Source organism: Phocoena sinus, chromosome 2 (assembly GCF_008692025.1).
Source record: "Phocoena sinus isolate mPhoSin1 chromosome 2, mPhoSin1.pri, whole genome shotgun sequence".
In the NCBI taxonomy this organism is placed as follows: Eukaryota; Metazoa; Chordata; class Mammalia; order Artiodactyla; family Phocoenidae; genus Phocoena; species Phocoena sinus.
Window position 1 is genome coordinate 15,425,764 of NC_045764.1, and position 20,906 is coordinate 15,446,669.

The 20,906-nt window shown below is 34.9% G+C and overlaps 1 protein-coding gene across 1 annotated transcript in view; it reads right to left on the minus strand.

Annotated features, from left to right (window-relative positions):
- Positions 1 to 20,906, minus strand: part of MALRD1 (MAM and LDL receptor class A domain containing 1) — a 592,374-nt gene that overhangs the window by 85,089 nt on the left and 486,379 nt on the right. Inside the window, 2 exon segments of the mRNA XM_032621667.1 lie at positions 7,504 to 7,570; positions 14,027 to 14,152. Of these exon segments, the coding sequence (XP_032477558.1) occupies positions 7,504 to 7,570; positions 14,027 to 14,152 (193 nt within the window).

Consider the following 20,906-nt stretch of genomic DNA (forward strand, 5'->3'; position numbering starts at 1 on the left):
TGCAATTGGATATATTTCTAGAATTTTTACTCTATTCTGTTAGTCTGAAATGTCTATAATGCCTATTCAAGTTCCTGTACCACATTGCTTTAATGATAAGGACTTAATTCTGCTTATTCTAGGGCTACTCAGCCTCTAGTAGCTTGTCTTTTTCAGTGTTTAACCAGTTAATTCCATGTGTATTTTTCCATGGGAACTTTAGTACCAAATTGTTTACCCCAATTTGTGGGTATTTTTGTAGGGATTGTGTTAAATTTATAGATTAACCGAAGGAGAACCAAGGTCCTTAAGATGTTGCGTCAGCTACCCAGGAAAGGAAAATGTCTTTCTACCTGTTTAAGACTTTTGGGATTGTTTTTAATCATACAGGTTTGCTTTTATTTTTTACATTTATTCCTAAATATTTTATCTTTTTATTTTTGTTGTGAGTAGGGTTTCCTTTTCCACTTTTTCCTCTAGTTTTGTGTATACAGACTATTGATTTCTGAATGCTAATTTTATATCCTCCAAACTTATTGAATTGATTTTAACTTTTGAATTAATATTTAGGATTATTTTCTAAGGTTTTCCAGGTATACTATCATGATAATTTAACTTCTTTCCTAATTTTTATGCTTCCTTTTTTGTTTTTTTGTCTTGTTTTGTTTTTGGTCAAATTGTATTGACTACTATGTCTCATAAAAATGTTAAATATCAGTGAAGATAGTGGTCATATGTGCCTTGTTCCTAACATCTTCATGGAAATGCCTTTTGTGATTCTCTATTAAGATGCTGAATTTAGGAATAAAGAATTTATTTTTTATAATATCAAGGAAGCATCAATTGGATATCAATTCATATTTTCCTTAATGCTTTTTTTGAAAAGACTTAAGACTTTTTTTTAAAACCCTGGAGAAAATCGTAATAGATTTCTTTGGCTCTCTGCTTTTAGAAGTCTAATGCTTGACTAATCCCTTTTCCTTATTATTTGGTCTTTTTCCCTAGAGGTCATGAGGATATTTTTCTTTGGTTTAGAGCTTAATATTTTTACTAGGATATATCTTGGAGTTGCTAGGTTTGTGTCAAATTTCCCAAGTAACTGTTGACCCTTTCATTATGTAAATTCAGGTTTTCTTTCATTGCTGAAAGTTTTCTTGGATTATAGTTTTAAATATTAATTCTGTTCCATTGTTTTGTTTTTCCTTTTTAGGGACTCAAACTGCAGTTGATCTTTGAACAACTTGGGGTTTAAGAACTCCAACTCCTGCACAGTTGAAAATCCATGCATAATTTTACAGTCAGCCCTCTGTATTTGAAGTTCCACATCCTCAGATCCAAGCACTCATGAAATGTGTTGTACTGTAGTGCATATTTTTTTGGAAAAAATCTGCACATAAGTGGGCTTATAATCTGCATATAAGTTGTGTGCAGTTCAAATCCATGTTGTACAAGGGTCAACTGTACATCCATATTCTTTGTCTTCCACTTCAAATACTTTCTCTTTTGTTCTTTTTACTTTATCTCATTTTCATTCCCTTGGTTATTTCCCAACCTTTGTTCACAATTCCTTAATAAATTTAAATATGTCCTCCTTTGGGAGAACTGTAATTTAGTCTTTCTTTCTTTTTTATTTAATTTTTTTCCTGAGTTCCATCGATTCTTATTCGATTCTTACTGTTTTGTTGTCCATTTGTACTTGAATTTCTCAATTAAGAATTTTTTCCAATATCCCTAAATGTTTTTTTCTGACAATATTTAATTCACTTTGGAGTTGGGGTCTTAGAGTATTTCTTTTTTGCTTCATCTTTCTTTATTTATTTCCTTCTTCTTCCCTTTTTCTCTTTCTTTCTTTTTTTGGTGGGGGAAGGAGAGTGTTCATAAGCTAAATTTTATTTTAAACAGTGGTTTTGTAGAGATGGAAATTGCATTTATTCTTCATTTCAAGCCTAGGGCTGTAATGAGGTAGTTTACAAGATTCCTAGTTTAAGAGCACCCTCTTCTGTCATTGTAGAATTCCCAGAGTTTCTTTAATGGGTGACATTTTTCTTTTTTGGTATCCATGCTGTCCTACAAACTGGAGAGCAATTTCTTTTTAGTATAATGAGCACATCATAGGCTCACTCAGTATATTGGGTTGGCCAAAAGATTAGTTTGGGTTTCTCTGTAAGATGTTATGGAAAAACCCAAATGAACTTTTTGGCCAACCCAATACTTCTTGCAGCACACATAGAAAGTACCCAAGAGTTCCTCTGTGGTTGATAGTCTGGGTTATGGTGAGGCCATATGCTCATATCAATAATTTAAGAACATATTTAAAAGTATTGATATTTTTTCCTGGAAACTTCAGAACTTTCTATTTGTATTCATTTGTTCATCCTTCATTCAATATATCATTCAAATGGTTCTTACAATGTCAGGTATGAATTTGGTACTAGTCATGAAAGGTATGGAAACATACCTTTTTGAAGACAATGGTCTTCAAAATGTTTGCCCACACACCCCAAAAGAGTTTTTCGAAAAAACTTTGTAGTCCCTTTAATTTTAAAGTCAAAGTTAAATTTTTTTCATCTTTAAGAAACTGCAAAGGATGCACTCTCCAGGCTACTATAAATAAAACTCTTAGACTGCTCAAATGTAGACACTGAAACGTAAATACCATAGTGAATTGGATACACATCACCTTCCAACAAAAAATACATGAAGACATTTGCCTTTAATATTTAGAATTTTTAATAGTTCCTTTTCCTCCTTAAACTAGTATTTTGATTTCCCTTTCCAACTGATTTTTATCCTTCATATTACAGATTATTTTCAGTGAGCATAACTGTCTAAGAGTTTATCCTTACATATAGAGCTAGTAAAAATTGGGAAAAACAAAATTTGATAGTCATAAAAAATGATATTTCATTGGAAATATATTTCTTAATAGGATAGGTAGGGCAGGTTTTAAATAGGTAATTTCGTAAAACAAACACTTGTAAAAAAACATAATGAGGGAAGCAATAGCGGAGCCCAGAAGGAGCAATGAGCCATTCTTCCTGGTTGGTATGGGAAAGGATTCCCAGAGAAAATGCCATTTATATTGGATCTTAAGCATTAAAAGGCATCCTTTGGGAAAATAGGGTAGAAAAAGAAAACTCTAGGCAGAGGGAACAGTGCGTGCAAAGCTTGGAGAAAGAGGAGAAGACCGCCTGTCAAGGCAAAAGATCTTTTTGGACATGTTAAATTTGTGATGCCTATTAGATATCCAGATGCGATCTGGTGTCTTTTTGGGGACTGAATTTAAGAATGTGGAATTTAGTGGCATAGGTTTGGGCTGCTGATAAATTGTATTCAAAGCCAATAAATTAACCCAAGCTTAGATGAGATCATATAGTAAGTGAGGGTAGGAAGAAAAGAGAAGAATTTCAAGCACTGAGGATTGGAGTACTACAACATTGCAGGAAAGGGAAGGAACAAGTAAAGAAAAGTGAGAGTGATGGCCAGTGATATCCCCCAAATCAGGTAAAGAAAAAGGGTAATTCACTCTCAAACACTCCCATGTAGAGAAGGTAAGAAATGATAAATTACCATTTTTATTGCCTTTTAAATTCCAGGTTAAAGTGCCTTTCTAATATAAGGGTTTCCTAGAAATGGTATTTAAAATTTCCAAAAGGTATTTTTTTTTTGTCACCCGTCTATTTTTTATTTCTTTTGGATATTTAGGAATTTTTGCTTTCTGTATTTTGTTACTATCTTATTTGATACACAGAGAGTTTTGCCTATTGTAACTTTTTAGAGTGTATCATTTTAATTTAAAATGATATAGCCTTTTAAAAACGATATAGCCTTTAAAAAATGTGCTTATACTATAATTCTGTGGGGTTTTGATATTAATAAGGTCATTACTGTGTATTTTTATTTTTATTAGCCAAATCATTTTTTCTTACCTTTTGTTTCAGTCCTTCTTCTAGATATATTTCTTGTTTAAAATGAAATTATGCATGAAATATAATATAAAATGTTGATGTAATAAGAATATATATGAAATAAATATATATAGTAAAATTTTATATATGTATGTAATTATATATGTATTTTAAATCTGATGTTGCTTCCTATGTCTCTCTTTTAGCCTGCCTAACTTCTTTTCTTTTCTTTCTTGTAACCTCTTTCCTGCCCTCCATATTAATTTGGAATTTACATTACATAGGTTTCTAATAAACATATTGGTATAATTGAAATAATGATCGAGCCTCCTTAAGTGAGGAATAATTTACCTCTTATGGCTCTCGGTTTGCGTCTTCAGCCCTCAGACATGCCAAGTTGTTAATGTTTCTCAAGTAAAGGAAAACCATGGTTCACCTAGTAGTTTCTACTCCTGTGGATAATTACAAGCTCCCAGCAACACAAATGACCTTATACATTCTCTTTCTTCTGGATTATAGATAAAACCTTAGATTCCAAGAGGAAATCCAAAGGTTTTTGTGAGAGGCTTCCTCAGGAAACCATGAAATTCTTGTATTCACAATGGCCTGGATGAGAGGTGGGCTTTGGCCTTCTGTCCTTACTTCTTTGGGTAACAAAGACAATGAATTCCCACTCTTGGGAATAAGAGAACAGGGCTTGACATAAAGCCAAAACCTTTCCACAGTGCCCTATAGTTACTCTAAAACTATATTCTAAAGCTGTCTTCACTTAACCTTAAATCCAAAAATGAGTACCTGTATGTGACAAATGAACTGGACATTAAATTTAATTGGAAATGAATCTGACACTAAGTGCAATTAGAAATAAGTTAACCATTATTTGGCATTTCATTAAGACACATTATGCTTAAAGTAAGGAATTGTGCAAGGATAAGTCAAAGGATGGGTATTGCAAGATACTGTGAAACAAAATATTCAAGAACCAAATGACCAGGACTTCCCTGGTGGCACAGTGGTTAAGAATCCACCTGCCAATGCAGGGGACATGGGTTCCATCCCTGGTCTGTGAAGATCCCACATGCCGCAGAGCGACTAAGCCCGTGAGCCACAACTACTGAGCCTGCGCTCTAGAGCCCGCGAGCCACAACTACGGAGCCTGCGTGCTGCAACTACGAAGCCCATGAGCCTACAGCCTGTGCTCCACAACAAGAGAAGCCACTGCAGTGAGAAGCCCGCGCACCGCAACGAAGAGTAGCCCCTGCTCGCTACAACTAGAGAAAGCCCGCACACAGCAACGAGGACCCAAGGCAGCCAATAAATAAATAAATAAAATAAATTTATTAAAAAAAAATAAGAACCAAATAATCTGGAGTAGGATTAATGGGGTTAATTAAATGATGACAAGCCCATATATTAAATACTATACACTATACAGCATAAAACAGTGGCGTAGTAATACTGATGGCTAGCATTCCTGTAATGTCTTTTATGTGTCAGGCTCTATGCAGAATGTCTTACATATATTAACCCCTTTAAATCTCATATCTGCTCTATGAGGTAAGTGCTGATATTTTCTCTGTCTTACCAAAGAAGAAGCAGAAACACAGTCAGATTGAGGGATTTACCCAATATTAGACAGCTGGTAAGTAGTGGATCTAGAGTCATGTTTACTGACGTGGAAGAACAGCATGATATTTCATGAAGAGATTAAAAAAAACACAGCACAAAGTATACTGCAAAGTGTAATTCACATTTCAGTAAGAAATAAATGTGCGCTCGTGTGTGCATGTTTGTGAAAGGAAAGCCACATGGATATAAGCCATACTACTCAAGAGTAGGATTTAGGCGTTGGGATTTCTACTTTTTGCCTCATACACTATTTTATGCTCTTAAAAACTTTTATTGCAATACACATGTATCACTTTTGCAGTTCACAATTTAAAGAAATAAAAATTTGAATGAAGAGACTACCATATTATACTATGAAAAAAATATTCAAAAGTCTCTTTTTTTCACCCCTACATAGCAGATAGCACTCAGTCCAGACAGTTATTTTGATGGTAATTACAGTTACTTAGCTATTTGCAAAGTATTATTTACTATCAAAAGTAACATATTAAAATACTTCATTAGCTTTCTGGTTAGTGAATTCCTTTATACATTTTGCTGCATTAATTTCCTTTCTTTGGTCCTTCTCTCTGTCAATCCTCCTGTCACATCTCCTCCCCACATTAGAGTTTTCTCACTTGAGAGAAAGAAGTTTCGAACATCACCATCTGGATTTCAATTTTTAAAGTTTATTTAAGTACATGAGGATGTTGCCAAGAACGCAAAACTCTTTGCTTGCTCAGCTGAGACTAACTGCAGTGGGGAGCTTTCCTGTCTAACCATCAGGGTTAGAGAAGACAAAAATTCAAATGTCCTTACTGTAAACAGCTGATACCAAACAACATGACCCACTCAGCTGATGCTTAATAAACATTTACGCCATCATTCTCAATTTCTTCCAGGAGATTTTTAGAAATTAATATTACTTATTCTGTATTTCCATCAAGTTATAGTTTGTGGTAAGTTAATTTCCATGGAAACCGATACAGGGAAAAGTATAATTTTGCTAAGATGCTGTGAGATAAATTATGTAGTGCATTTGAGAGCCAAATACTTTGAGAAACCCATTAATATTTCCATTTCAACAATGTTAAAACAGTGTTATATTTCATCATAAAATTTTTTGTTGTTGTTTTACTTGGTAGAGGTTTTTGCATTTTTTAGGGATAAACAACTTTTCCTAAAATATGAGTGTTGACTCAGAAGGATATAAGAATGTAAACAACTATTAATGTTGTTTTCCAGATACTTCTGCGTGCTTTGTTATGACTTGAGTATCAACCTGAAACCATTTCTCTAATAAGCAAGGGTAATATATCCATCGGTCTGTTAGACTAACAAGTCATAAACACAAATATAATGGAATATGCATCATTTCCTTTAGAATTTATGAAACAGTTTGCACAATTTCCTAAAGGGTGAGCGAAAAAAAAAAAGTCAAGCCGTCTTTGATATGCAGTATAAATAATTCCCAGAAGAAATCACAAGGACTGTTTTTGTTTACTTTTGCTTTAAGTATGCAAGTATGTTCCTTATCTGTACCTTAACCTTAGCTACTCATAAGCATCCACTGAAAAAAAACGGAAAAAGCTTCTATTTATGAAATAATTTTATCCTTGTCTTGTTAGAAAAGAAAAATATGGAATTTGAAATAAAAAGGGAGATAGGAAATACAGACACTAAGTTCATCTGAAATAGGATGATATCCATATAAAACATTTTTTATAACCTTACATAAATATTAAAAAAAGGAATAATGAGTACTATTAAAGCCATCTGTCCCATACAATATAAAATGTTGAGAGACATAAAGTCATGTGAAATAATTGATATTTTTCTAAAATACACTCACATCTTCCTTTCTCTTATTCAGACAGATAAGTGTAAATGGTGTCATTATCCACTATTTTACCTTAATAACCACATGTTCATTCATTAGATCAGCCTCAAGAAAAATAAAACGACAACAATACATGTTAAAAGAAAAAAAAAAGGCAATGGTTCTTACCGACACATAGGACCGTTTTTCTCCACTACACAAGTCCCACCATTTCTGCAGTAACCTCTTGGACACTCTAAAACGAAGCATCCAAAAACCCACAGTTAATTATAAATATTACTAGGAAGAAGGAGAATGTATTACTGGTAGTCGTTGCATTAAATCTAATCATGGAGAGTAAACCTGCTTCTAGTTGCTAAAAGCACAGAATTCTTTTGGGTTACTTTCCTGTACCCCCCAAATTTGTTCGATGCCGCCTGCTGTCCTGGACGTGTTCATTCTCTTTACATGTGCAGTGCTTGACCACAAGAGACTTTTTTTCTCCCGTGGATTAGGTACAATCTACTTATTTATAATGTCTGCATGCCATATTTGCAATTACACTGAAATGTTTTCTTTACTGAAACATTTCTTCAGCTCCACACTGCTGTCACTGTACCACGGCAGATAAATGCTTTGCATGGGTGACTGTCATTTTGATAAGATGTCACTTGTGTGCACGCTCTTGTCCTAGCTCCACGTCCGTGGCAGACGTCAGCACAGCTCAAATGGATCCTCGATGCCCTGGCCCTGCTTATTTTGCTGCTCGTATCATTCCTGAGTTCTAGGTTAGCATGAACATTTATTTTCAAAGGTGGTTTGTTTATAGGTTAAAAAGAAGCTAAATAGTTTCACGTAGTCACAGTTGTAGAAGTGATTAGTGATTTCAACTCTTTCCTTTACACCGTCTCCTTGTACTGTCACTACAAAATCCTGATCCATTAAGACCTGCCAATTTCCTTACTTAATCCCCTAGTTACTCTTCTTGGCTTTTTTAACACCTCCTCTCTTGTAGGAGACCATTCTTCCCCGGTTGGGCTACCATAACTCTAATACTTGATGGAAACCTACACTGCCTTTAATTTGTAATTCAACACATCTATTCTGAGTCCCTGTTCAATGTCTGGCACTCGGCTAGGCACTGGATATGGAATGATAAATAATATAGGAAGCTTACACAGCTGTTAAGGCTGCGGGCACTGGAGCCAGACCACCTGAGTTGAAATTTCAGCTCAGTTTATTAACTGTGTAATACCGAGTAGGGTAACCAATCTCTCTGTGCCTCAGGTTTCTCTCTGTTAAACAGGGTTAAAAAACAGTTCCTATCTCACAGGGTTGTTGAGAATGTTAGAACACTAGGCTCATAGCATGTGTTTAAGAAATGCTGATCTAAAAATGATATAGGCACAGTCTCTGCTCTCACTGACCTTCCAACTTCATGGAGGATGCAAAAAAGTGATGAGGGGATTAAAATACAGTATTAAAAGTAGTCTAATTTGGGATGAATGTAACAAGGGTAATGGGAACACCAAGGAGAGCACATAAGTCAAATTTGGGGAATAAGGAAAAGCTTTCCAGAAAAACTTTTATTTGGGCAGGTGTGCGTGTGTGCGTGTGTGTGTGCGTACCTGTGTGTAAAGGTAAGCATAGAGACACAGAGGCATGAGAAGAGAATGTGGTGTACTTGACAAGCTGAGGGAAGTTCAGCCTGGTTGGATTGTTGGCAATATGAAGTATAGTAAGTATGAGAGAAGGTCAGAGACACACAGGGGCCAGATCATCTGGGTTCAGTGAAGAGTTTAAACTTTATCCTAGGAGACCAGGATTTTAAGAAGGGAAGTAGTATGCTTTGTGCTTTAGAAAGATAATTATGGCTACAGAGTTTACAGTCAACAGAAGGGCCAAGAGTAAAATCTGAGAACACAGTTAAGTCTTTTGTAGCAAAATCCAGGAATGCCTGAATGAAAGGGATGGGGTGGGAGCATTCACAGTTGTGGGAATTTATAAGATATTTAAATGTTGGGATTGAAACATCTTGGTGATTATTTGGGAAAGTCAAGGATGACGTTCAGATTTCTGACTGGTTAATTGATGGCTTGATTCCTTGAGTTGGGGGATTTATGGGAAAGGAAGATTTTAAAGGGAAAGATGCTGTGTTGTAGGTGCCTAAGGGACATCCAAGTGGAAGTATTCAGTGGGCAGGATTTGTAGGTCTGAAGCCAAGATGAAATATTAACACACAGAGAGAAGCCATTTACTTGGGTAGGGGAAGAATGATGATCGTGAGGCATAGTAGGAAAGTAAAGAGGAGAAATAGAAACATTACGTAGGCAATATTCACTGAAGGAAAACGTGGGAGGATAGGGCGTCTCGAGGGAGTCAGGTTGTCATGCCAGTCTCTGAATGTTCAGAAGGGGATACAAGAGGCATTAGGAAAGAGGAAAATAGGGAAGGAGGGAGGGTGCATTTTGGGGAAAAACTTGAAATATACCATGTATTTGGTATCTTGTTTGCTTCAGAAGTTTTCAGTGTTTTGCTTTCCCAGGGGTATATTTCCCATCTTGCCTTCCTCAAATCTTCCCATTTAACTGTAAGAGGGAAGTGCAGTGCTGGAGATGAGTGTAAAGAGCTACACCCCTTAGGCTTCGGGGGCAGACTCAGCTGAACAGAGCAAATGTGAAACTTCCTTCATAAACAAGAAATTAGCTGGTCTGACTAAAAACAGCCCATCAATATGATAAAGCATAAATAGATACATACCTTGTTAGAGAAACCATTTTATGGTTATTTTGGGTCTTAGGTACAATTTTAATCTTCCTCAAATAAGAGTTGTGTTTTAGCAAAAAAATCAGTAGAGTGTCTGATACTGCACAACATCAAAATATACACAGCTGCACATTTTTTTCTGGGGTCATTAAAATTTGCTTTGATGCCTGCTTTACATCAGAATGATTCTGTGGGAATCTAAATATGTATTTTCTTGCACGAGATAGTGGAGCACAGTGGAAAGAACGCAGGCATTGGCTGCAATAAAGAGTGGATCCTGGTGTTTGGGTGGACAGAAGATTTGTAGATTATCTCTGCGAGAAGTTTCTCTAAGTTTCTGCCTTAGACCCAGGTTCTTTATCCAGAAGATGGAAAGACACAGTACAAGTATTTTCATCTTTAATCTACTCAAAACAATTTACAGCAGAGAGCAGATGAAGTGGGGAAAGACATGGGTACACTAGGTAGTAATGAAGAGACTAAATATTTTTAGTAGATAATAGTTGGGACCTAGAAATCCATAAGTGTAATATTAGAATTAGCACTATTATTGTCTCACTGCCTTGTACCCTCTTGAATTGGTTATTATGACCATGTGTCTGGAAGCCAATAGGACTCACAGTTAACTATGTGGAAATATCATTCTGTAAAGGATTCACATTCAATCCCACTCTGGTGTGTTACTTTGGACGAGCAGAAAAGCACAGATAAGCTGGACAAGTGATCAGTATAAAAACAAAAGTAACTTTTGAGCTTAAATCTAAATAATTTGCAGCTAGGCACACACACAAACATATATATATATATATATATATATATATATATATATATATATATATATATTTTTTTTTTTTTTTTTCCTTCTAAATTGCATGGAGACTAGGGAAGTGATGGCTATTCCATGATGGACTGTTGGGAAGACTGATAACCATGTGAGTCCTGGTTTTTCCCTCTGTGATACTCGGTTTAGTTAATGAGTTATGTGTTGTCGTTGGGCTAGGTATTTTAGGTATAAGGTTCATCATGTTTAAAGTGAGGATGACCTTTTTTATAGGACTGTTGGGAGGATAAAATTAAATTTATTTATAACAATTTTACACTAGCGAATGGTATGCATAAAGTATTAAATGATTGTTCTCATCCATCTCTCTATATTTGGAGGTTCTTTGAGTTTGCCATGAAACCTAATTTCTATTACCACTGCTCTCTCTCCAAATTCTTCTCTTTCTTTTATTTTCCCTCTTCTGTCATCATGATCACCATCACCACTACTGTTTACTGAAGACTTGCTCTATGTCAGAGACTGTCCCAAGAGTTTTACTGGTGTTACTTCATTTATTCCTCACAACATTATGTGGTATATCCCATACTTACCTTTTTTTTTTTTACAGAGGAAGAAACTGATCAATAATATAATGTGCTCAAGTTAATAGCAAGGGAGCACCAGATATTCAACTAAATTCTGGTCCTCTAATTCTAAAGCCTGTTAGTATAAAAATGTCAAATAATTATTCAGTTCAGAATTTCTATCACCCCTTGTGTTTCTTGATATTATGGGATCAAGAACCCTTTTGAATTGTATGGTATTTATGCGTTGTCATGGATTAAATATATATATATATATATATATATATATATATATATATATATATATACACACACACACACACACAATAAACTACATGTAGTTTCAGGAGCTCTGTGGATTATAAGAGTTCACCAGAAGCTTGTGCAGCAAACCAAATTCCTAGTGGGCACAGACTGTTCCTTTATCTTGAAATCCCAGCACAAGAACTGCAGGAGGGATTAACCGTATTTCAGAAACTTGAAGTAACTTCACAGTACTTGTATGAGAAGTTTTGTGTTATGTTTTGGTTTGGTTTTCAAAAGCTTCTGAAACTTTGTTAAGCTATATTGTTATTATTCATATATTAAGTTAATAATATCTCATCCTATAATTGTATATTTTTAGTGCCTTTCCCTAATTCTCCTTCAAACAGGTGATTATCATAATTACAGTATCACCTTAACATAACCTTTATTAACCTCTACTACTGCAGACGACTGGAAAAAGACTTTCAATTTACATTAACTTGGATGTATCCTGTTCATTAATTTGCTGTTGCCTAAGCAACCAAAACTTGCAAATAATATGCCTTTTTAATGTAATTTGGGAATAGATAGGACTCATTGAAATATACTTAACCTGCAACACTCATGCAATGCCTGAGCTTGATGTTTTTGTTAATGACTTAAACCTTGAGGTGAGGGGAGACCAGATGCTCACCATCTGTTGTGTGACCACTGGGAGAATTACTGGATGCTGTAAGGACTGGCCTCATAAATGTCTATGAAATGCTGACCTTAAAAGAAGATGATGCTTGACAAGAGAGAGGAAGGTGGAATGTGCATGGGCACAGCATGGATGAGACTTAAAGGTTTTCTTAAAAACAGTGACTTTATCATATTTGATTGACAAACTAAAAACATAGAAAATATAAATAAGAGAATGCATAATGTAATACGGATCTTATTTCTGAGAACTGTTTCACTAGTTCTTTATTTCATTTTAACCCAATAGCTGTGGCAATATGACCTATACTTTGTAAATGAACTAAATGAATTGGTGAGTGACAGAAATGATGGACAACAAAAATGTGTTCTATATTATTACCTATAGGTTGTCTATCACACAGGATGAATGACAGGTCTTCTGTTTTCTGTTTCTTTGTATTTTTAAATACAGAACATGTCAAAGCAGACAATGAACCGTAACATGTTACAATATATTTGTTCTCATATAGGTCTATCCTCAAGAAAATCTCATTTTTATGTAAATACGTTTGGGTACTGGACATAAGTGCTGTGTCTTAATAGTTTCAAAGAATGGAATTATCTCATTTCTATCTTTCTTACTCTGAAGAGAGTAACAGAATTTCCTTTCGGGTATCTAATCTGATGTATAAGCATGCATAGTAGAGAAGTGATGCCAAAGAGCATTCATCTTCACGTATTTTATGGAATCAGATTTGTGCACTTCTTGATTTCCCTCTGTACTCATAAAATTCAGTGCTGCACAAGTACTCATTTTTAGTAGCATAAAAAAAGATATTTTTTGCACTATGATTTTATTTGATTATCATGCTTTTGTCACTTATAATATTCTTCTATCTTGAAAGATACAAAAATATATCCTTTCCTAGTTTTGATATGAAATATCCCCAATTTATTTAGAAAATATGATTGAATACAACTTTTATCACCAATTTATATTACTGTTTAGTTGTGACATTTACATTGCCCCTAACTATCTTTTATTTTATATATCTCCTGCGTGAAATAAAAATTCAATTACTCAGGAGAGATGTTAACAATGGACTATAATAAATTAGAGACTATTAAAGCAGTTTTGATAAAAGTATAATCACAAAAACACATTATCAGATCTTATAAATGTTCTAGGGTCAGAAGAAAGAAAAATGTTTAAAAGTTAGTCTGAAGTTAAATAAATTGACTTTTAAGCATGACTAGATCAATGCAAATAGGGAGCTCTTATGAAGAAGTGAGAAAAATTACAATTTAAAAAAATTAATAACATATTAGATTGTGTAAGGGTTTCCCTATTATAGAAACCAGCAATTTGCGTAGAAGAGATTATTAAATGCTAATGATGTTAAGTTATATTATATTAAATTAAAATGGTTTTTTTAATTTCATGAACATGGTTTATGTAGAGTATACATGAATTCATTATATTATATACTTGTACATTTTTTATAAATGTAGCAAATTAATGTTAACATTCTTCCTGCCCCCAAACCAATAATAGTAATTCAATTATTCCATGCTTGATATTATTTAGAATTTCAAGTTTTAATATTTTTATTGTGTGCAGGTTAAGTTATTGGCTTATATTACAAAGAATATTTTAATGGATATACAGTACCTAAGCAGCTGGACTCATCAGGCTGGAAATCCATGCAGTCGGCAAAACCATCACAGCGCTTGTGTACTGGGATACAGCTGTTAGAAGAGGCACACATCAAAGCTCCAACAGAACAATTTTCGTTGGCTGAAAAAAAGAAGAATAATTATCACTGCTTTTAAAAAACAAATTTCTTCTAATAAAATAATAAGACAGTTTATTGTTTTACCCCTCATTTTGCTAGCCCTACATTTAAACTATATATTAGAGTTCTTGGTGAAGGAAACTTCAATTTATTAAATTAAAAATTTCTTCACAAAAAGTTTGTCAGTAGAATCATCTCCCAGTTGTGCATTATGTAGTATTATTCGTGTATGGGTGTATAAAATGCATTGTATGTACTATATAGTCCCAACTGATTTTAGACTAGAGTCAAATTCAATAGCAAGGCAGATCTCTGTACTTCTGTTGCTCCCCTAACATCTCTATATTATGTGCAACTGAACTAACAGAGACTGTAGTTTGTTTGAATGTTCATCCATTTCCAACTGGGTTATAAGTCATGGGTAGTCACTGGGTATCTGTTAGATCTGGGTAGTGATGTAGATCACTGCAGCCCAAGGTAATATGAGTATGTGCCTTTATAGCATTGCCAGTGCATGATGTAGGTATTTTACTAATTTCAGAGTCTCTTGTTGGCTTGATTTCAAGGGACAAGCATACATCTTGTGCATAGGACTTTGGTTGTTTCAGAAAATCGTCCTTATCAATGAACCCATCAATGATACTGACAGTTCAATGGCAATCTATTTCTGCAAAGTACTTGACCTCTCTTGGATGCTACCCTTAGTCCTGTAACTGTTTTCTTGTGTTCCTTCCTCTTGCTCTGTAGTCTTTCCAGGATTATAACTTCCTGTAAGGCAGTGGACTGTTCTACACTCCTTTTACGAGTTAGGGCTAAACCAGAACCCTTCATTCCAGGCCACCATCATGCATTTCCAGTCTCCTGTTTGCTTCAGAACCTGCAAACCAGCAGGCTTGGTTCTATTCCAGTTTTGTTCCAGCCCTATATTAATTATGTCCTGAGCCTCTTTAGGGTCATTTCTTCTATCTAGCGTTGTTATGTGCTTGGAGTAGAGGGAAAGCGTCAAAGAATGAACCTACTGCACCATCTTGTCAGGATTTCTGGATCGATTTCAAAAGCACTAAATAATAATGATATTGATCTAAACTGCATTTCTATTCCTGTTCCTTTGAGCCCTGGGTTTCTGCAGAGATATGTGGAAGGCAGCAGTGAAGAGCCAGGGCTTTCTGGCACTTACCCCAAGTTCAACAAGAATAGCTCTGCTTCTCTCTGATGCACTTAATGGTTTCATATACAATATCTTATTTGAATACTTTAACCCAAACCTATTGCCAAAAATTTAAAAAGGATTGATCTGGAAAGTTACTTCTACTGGAATAAAGACAATTAAGTTCAAATTTCTCGAGCTAAATTGATAGTTTAGAAGACTCAGGAGTAAATATCCCCATGCATGGGTCTTGCACAGATTTTGTCAGTTCAGTCACAAATTTTTCTTTTTTTAAAGTATATTTATGGGCTGGAAGGAGTTGTTTATTTGAGTTATCATAGGTTACTGACAAAGTTCAGTTTGAGAACTGCCTATCAAAATTTATTGTCAAGTGGAACATAAAAATGTTTTTTAAGGCACCCCAATGTACATTGCAGCACTATTTACAATACCCAGGACATGAAAGCAAACGAAATGTCCATCAGCGAGGAATGGATAAAGATGTGGTACATATATACAGTGGAATATTACTCAGCTGTAAAAAAGAACAAAATAATGCCATTTGCAGCAACATGGTTGGACCTAGAGATTGTCATACAGAGTGAAGTAAGTCAGACACAGAAAGCCAAATATCATATGATATCGCTTATATGTGGAATCTTAAAAAAGGATATAAATGAACTTATTTACAAAACAGAAGTAGAGTGACAGATATAGAAAACAAACTTATGGTTACCAGAGGATAAGGAGGGGGAGGGATAAACTGGGAGATTGGGATGACATATACACACTACTATATATAAAATAGGTAACTAATAAGAACCTACTGTATAGCACAGGGAACTCTACTCAATACTCTGTAGTGAGTGGGAAAAGAATCTAAAAAAAGAGTGGATATATGTATATGTATAACTGATTCACTTTGCTGTACACCTGAAACTAACACAACATTATAAATCAGCTATACTCCAATAAATTTTTTTTAAAAAGGTATGTATTTCCATTGACTAAAAATGCTGGATCTGAAAAATTAAAGTGATAACTCCTCATTGAGCAATTCTTCCTGCTAGAACATTAATTCACACCAATAAATATTATCGAGGTGCCACTATAAGTAAGACATTATGCTTAGCACTTCCACTGGTGAGTGCAGGAGAGAAATTTTTAAAAACAGTAACCAAAACATATACAGCAACAAAAGCAAGATAACAACATAAGAATGATTAATGGTTCAAAATAATAATAAGAGAAATGTCATACAGCCAGACTTAGAAAAGCATTGGTATAGATAAGTATGATAAAAATAAGAGATTCCTTTAGCATAGGGAAGTCTGTAAAGGGTGAAAGTAAGAATAGAGTCTTGAGATATGTTTTAAATTTTAATGTTTCCAGAGAATAGACATTTAGCAGAGTGGGAATCAAGTCTACAGATTGGGAATCAATAAGTTTGATACTAGAACAGTGAGTAAAAGCAGTTTGCCTTGGACTGCGGAGTTTGTGTGAAGAAGTAGGACAGACAAATCTAAAAAATGAGCCTGAAACCGGATTGTAGAAATGGCTAAGGTGCCAGGAGAAGAGATGATCTTTAAACTTTTCCAAAGGGTGACATAATTAAGGATATGTAATACATCAACAAGATAAATAATATTCCAAACCAAGTAAACTAAGAAATAGGATAATTTTCCAACTCCTATAAGATGAAGAGATATTTGTAAAAAATGAATGTGTGAATATATACATGCCTCAATATATCCATGTATGTGTATGTCTACCTATTTTCTTATCATTGTTTTTCATTGCAAGGAGCTGAGGGACCATACAAGATAATAGTTTTATGGTTTTAAACAATATAATGTGTTGAAATTTGAATACAAAGATGATAGATACTCATCTACTTGTAAAGCATTATTTTGGACGTTTCTTCTCTCAGAAATACTAATCCAATCCATATTCCTTAACCTAATTTCCAGTGTGACTGAGAGCTTATTTTCAAGTTGACTGTACAATGAAGAGTTCTAACTTGTAATCGGTATAAATGCTCAACTATGGCCCAAACAGCATTGAAACACATAAAAAGTATATAAGAAAATAAATGGTTTCATTTGTAGAAAGTTTTACTTTTTCATTTTTATCAAAAGTTTAGATAGTTAAAAATTGGCCTTTCACTTTATGAAATTTGAAACTAAAATCTTAGTTTCTGTGGCATTTTAAATGGTATAACGTTAAAGTTAGTATTTATTAATTTCCTTTTAAAAGTGGGTTGAGGGCTTCCTTGGTGGTGCAGTGGTTGAGAGTCCGCCTGCCGATGCAGTGGACACGGGTTCGTGCCCCGGCGCTCCGCAACGGGAGAGGCCACAACAGTGAGAGGCCCGCGTACCGCAAAAAAAAAAAAGTGGGTTGAAAATAAATTATGTATGCAATTAATACTTATTGACACCTATACAACAAAGGACTGAATGTAGCAAAGCAAATGGGATCATTAGTTTCTTTTTATCCTCCATTATTAACACATACACAACAAAAATATTTTCCGAAATTAGTCCAAATAAGTTATAAATAAAATTTATAGGAAGCTCAGGTTTCAAAATGTTGCCCTGGACAATACCTACTTTTGCCACGTTCTCTTTCAAACATTATGGTTTAATGTCTATAGAAATACTTATTTCAATCTGTCATCATCCTAGACGCTCATACTCTTTCTAATCGAAATAAGCTAAGTAACACAGAGAATTTTATGGCTTTTAGCTCATTCACTCAGGCAGACGATACATTAAAGATAAACACTTCATGAATGGCTCATCGGAGTTACTTCCATAAAGCAAAATCCCTTTTGAAGATTATAGTTGCCTCATAAGAGATATACACAAAAGTAAGGCATGTATGACTATGGGTGTGTATCCATTTACTACTAAGATGAAACTCATGGATGTAGCAGATTAAGGTTTCTAACAGCAAAGAAACTATGATCTTGGCCACAGGAATAAAGGCTACAAGCCCTTCGAGGCAGACACACACGTGGCATGGAGCAGGATGGATAGGTGTTCTATCCCTGAACTAAAACCAATCACTACTCTTATTGAAATATCTTAGCAGCTTAAATAATTTTAATAAAACTATAAATATAATTTAAAGTGGAAAGGATAATAATGTATTACGTTTGTATTATGCACTTTACCGTATTAATTCATTTAATTCTCCAATACCTCTGTAAAAAAGACTTAATCTATGATTTTAATGTTGAGTAAACTGAGAAACACTCTTGTTAGAAGCTGTCAGATGCAGAGGATGATCTTTACAGTGTGATGGAGAAGCACCAAAGGATGCTGAGATCCTAGCTAACAAATTGAAAGTCCAATAATAACACTGGATGATCAAGGCTGATCCACAAGTCTTAGGAGCATGATCCATTCCCAGTCTTCAGAAGTGACATTCCACTTGATGAGACGCATTGACTACTATTGGAACATAAAGTTAGATAATAGGAAAACTATGCACTTCTCCATCTGTTTTTCCCATTATCTCTATTATTGATGGATAATGTGCCTCTCCTGAGCCATTCTCCATCTTCTCTCCCTGCTCTGAGCCCTGGGAGGTTGAACTCTAAGGATACATCAATGTGCTTCTTTGCCTTCTAGCTTTGGTTGGGTTTGGTTGATAGGTAGCACCAGCAAGACGTTGATGCAGAGAGAAGAGACTGTGAGATTACCACTGGTTAGTGGCTCCGTAACCAAATGCCACTCCTTTTATCAGGTAGCTCTCCTTGACTCTAGATTCAGGCAACTGCTCCCTCCTCTCACATCCTTTGTTCTATGGATGATAAAAGGCCCCGCTGTTACTATTCCTTATGGTTTTCCTATGTATATTATTTCCTTAATAAATAATCCCTTTATTAAAACAATCTCAAATTATACAATATCAACGTGCCATCAATTTCTTGCTAGCATATTGACCGATACATCTGATGAAATCAAAATCTTCTTGGTGAATAGATTGCTATCAGAGGAATATCAATGAGAAGAATGTTCCTGGTTTTGTGTTATTTTCCTATATAATTAAACCATACTTATTTTTCCATTTATTTTAGGGAAAGGAAATATTTTTGGTAAAGTATCACTTTCAGTGTATAAAAAAACATGTTTCCAGTGGAAAGACAACATTAAATATGAATTATTTTTAAATTTGGACTTATCACATGCTTTGTTTGAGCATTCTGACCACTAAACATGTATTTTTGCAAGAATAAAAGGCTTCCAAATATCAATTGCTATCGATTTTCCAGCATAAAATTGCAAACTTCTCAGAATTCTATTCCTACAACATTTAAATATGTGCAAGCCTCACAAAACCAACAAACCAAAGAACCAAACCTCTTATTTTATCCTATACCCCACTCGAAATGCCAACTTCCTGAAGTTTTCTGTAGCTGGTTTCCCTCTGCCATTTCCCATCTTCTCCACAGAAGACTGACATCACAATTCTGCTCCAAGACCACCAGCAACCATTTGTGTTTTCTCCCAGTCTGTATTTTTTAGTCCTAATCTTACATGATCTCTCAGAAACATTTGAACCTTTGAATACTCTCTGATACATAGGCTTTCTACCTTTAATTTAAGATCATCACTCTCTTTTGGTTGCTCTCCTATGTCTATGACCACATCTCCGTGTCTTTCGATGTTTGGTTTTTCTTAACAGTCCTTTACGTGTTCCTTAGGATTCTGTCTGCCACCTTACCTTTTTCCTCTCTCCATTATCTCATCTATATCCGCAGCTTGAATCATCGTATGCTGATAGCTACGTATCTTTATATATCTTCCTTTAGCTAATTCCTGAGCTCCAGACATCCATTTATAAACACATCCTGAACGTTTCACATGGATGTGCCACAGATGCCATAAATACAACATGTTTAAAAATGAAGTCACATTCTTACCCTAAGAGGTCCTTCTCCTATTTTTCCCAGCTCAAGGAATGGTTGATTAGCCGTCTTGTTGCCCACATCAGAAACTTGGAAACTATTTTTCATTACTTTCTCCTCCTCTTCACTTGAATATCTCTTAAATCTATTCATAATCTTACCTCATGCCATTAATCTACTCAATCCCTTCATATTTCCACTGTAACATCGCCTAACCAGTCCCCCATCCTCACTGCAATCCATTCCATGTACTACTTAAACATTTCTTCCTGGCATGATGGAGTGGATTCTTCGAGACCTAGCCCCTGCTCATCTCTCCCAACCTATTTCTGCGAAAGTCCCTGTACCACAAACTCTACTTTAGTTATATGAAATATCTTTCAATCAAACAACTTTTTCTCTATTCTTGGAACATTCTCCACTGGAATCAAGCATCTCTACTTGCCTCATGACTACCTGTCTTTCCAAATATGGCTCTGCAATCATTTTTCTTGTTAAAATTTATAGACTCCCTAGCACCATAGTTAGGGAGCACCCTATGTTATTCAATAACACTGTTTTTATCTCTGTCATAGAACTTATCACATGGTATCCCAACTATCACTAATCTCCTTCACTAATATGTAATGTATCTAACAACCTGAGCTTGTACCATGTCATGTCCATCTGGATCGCCAATGTCCAATACAACATG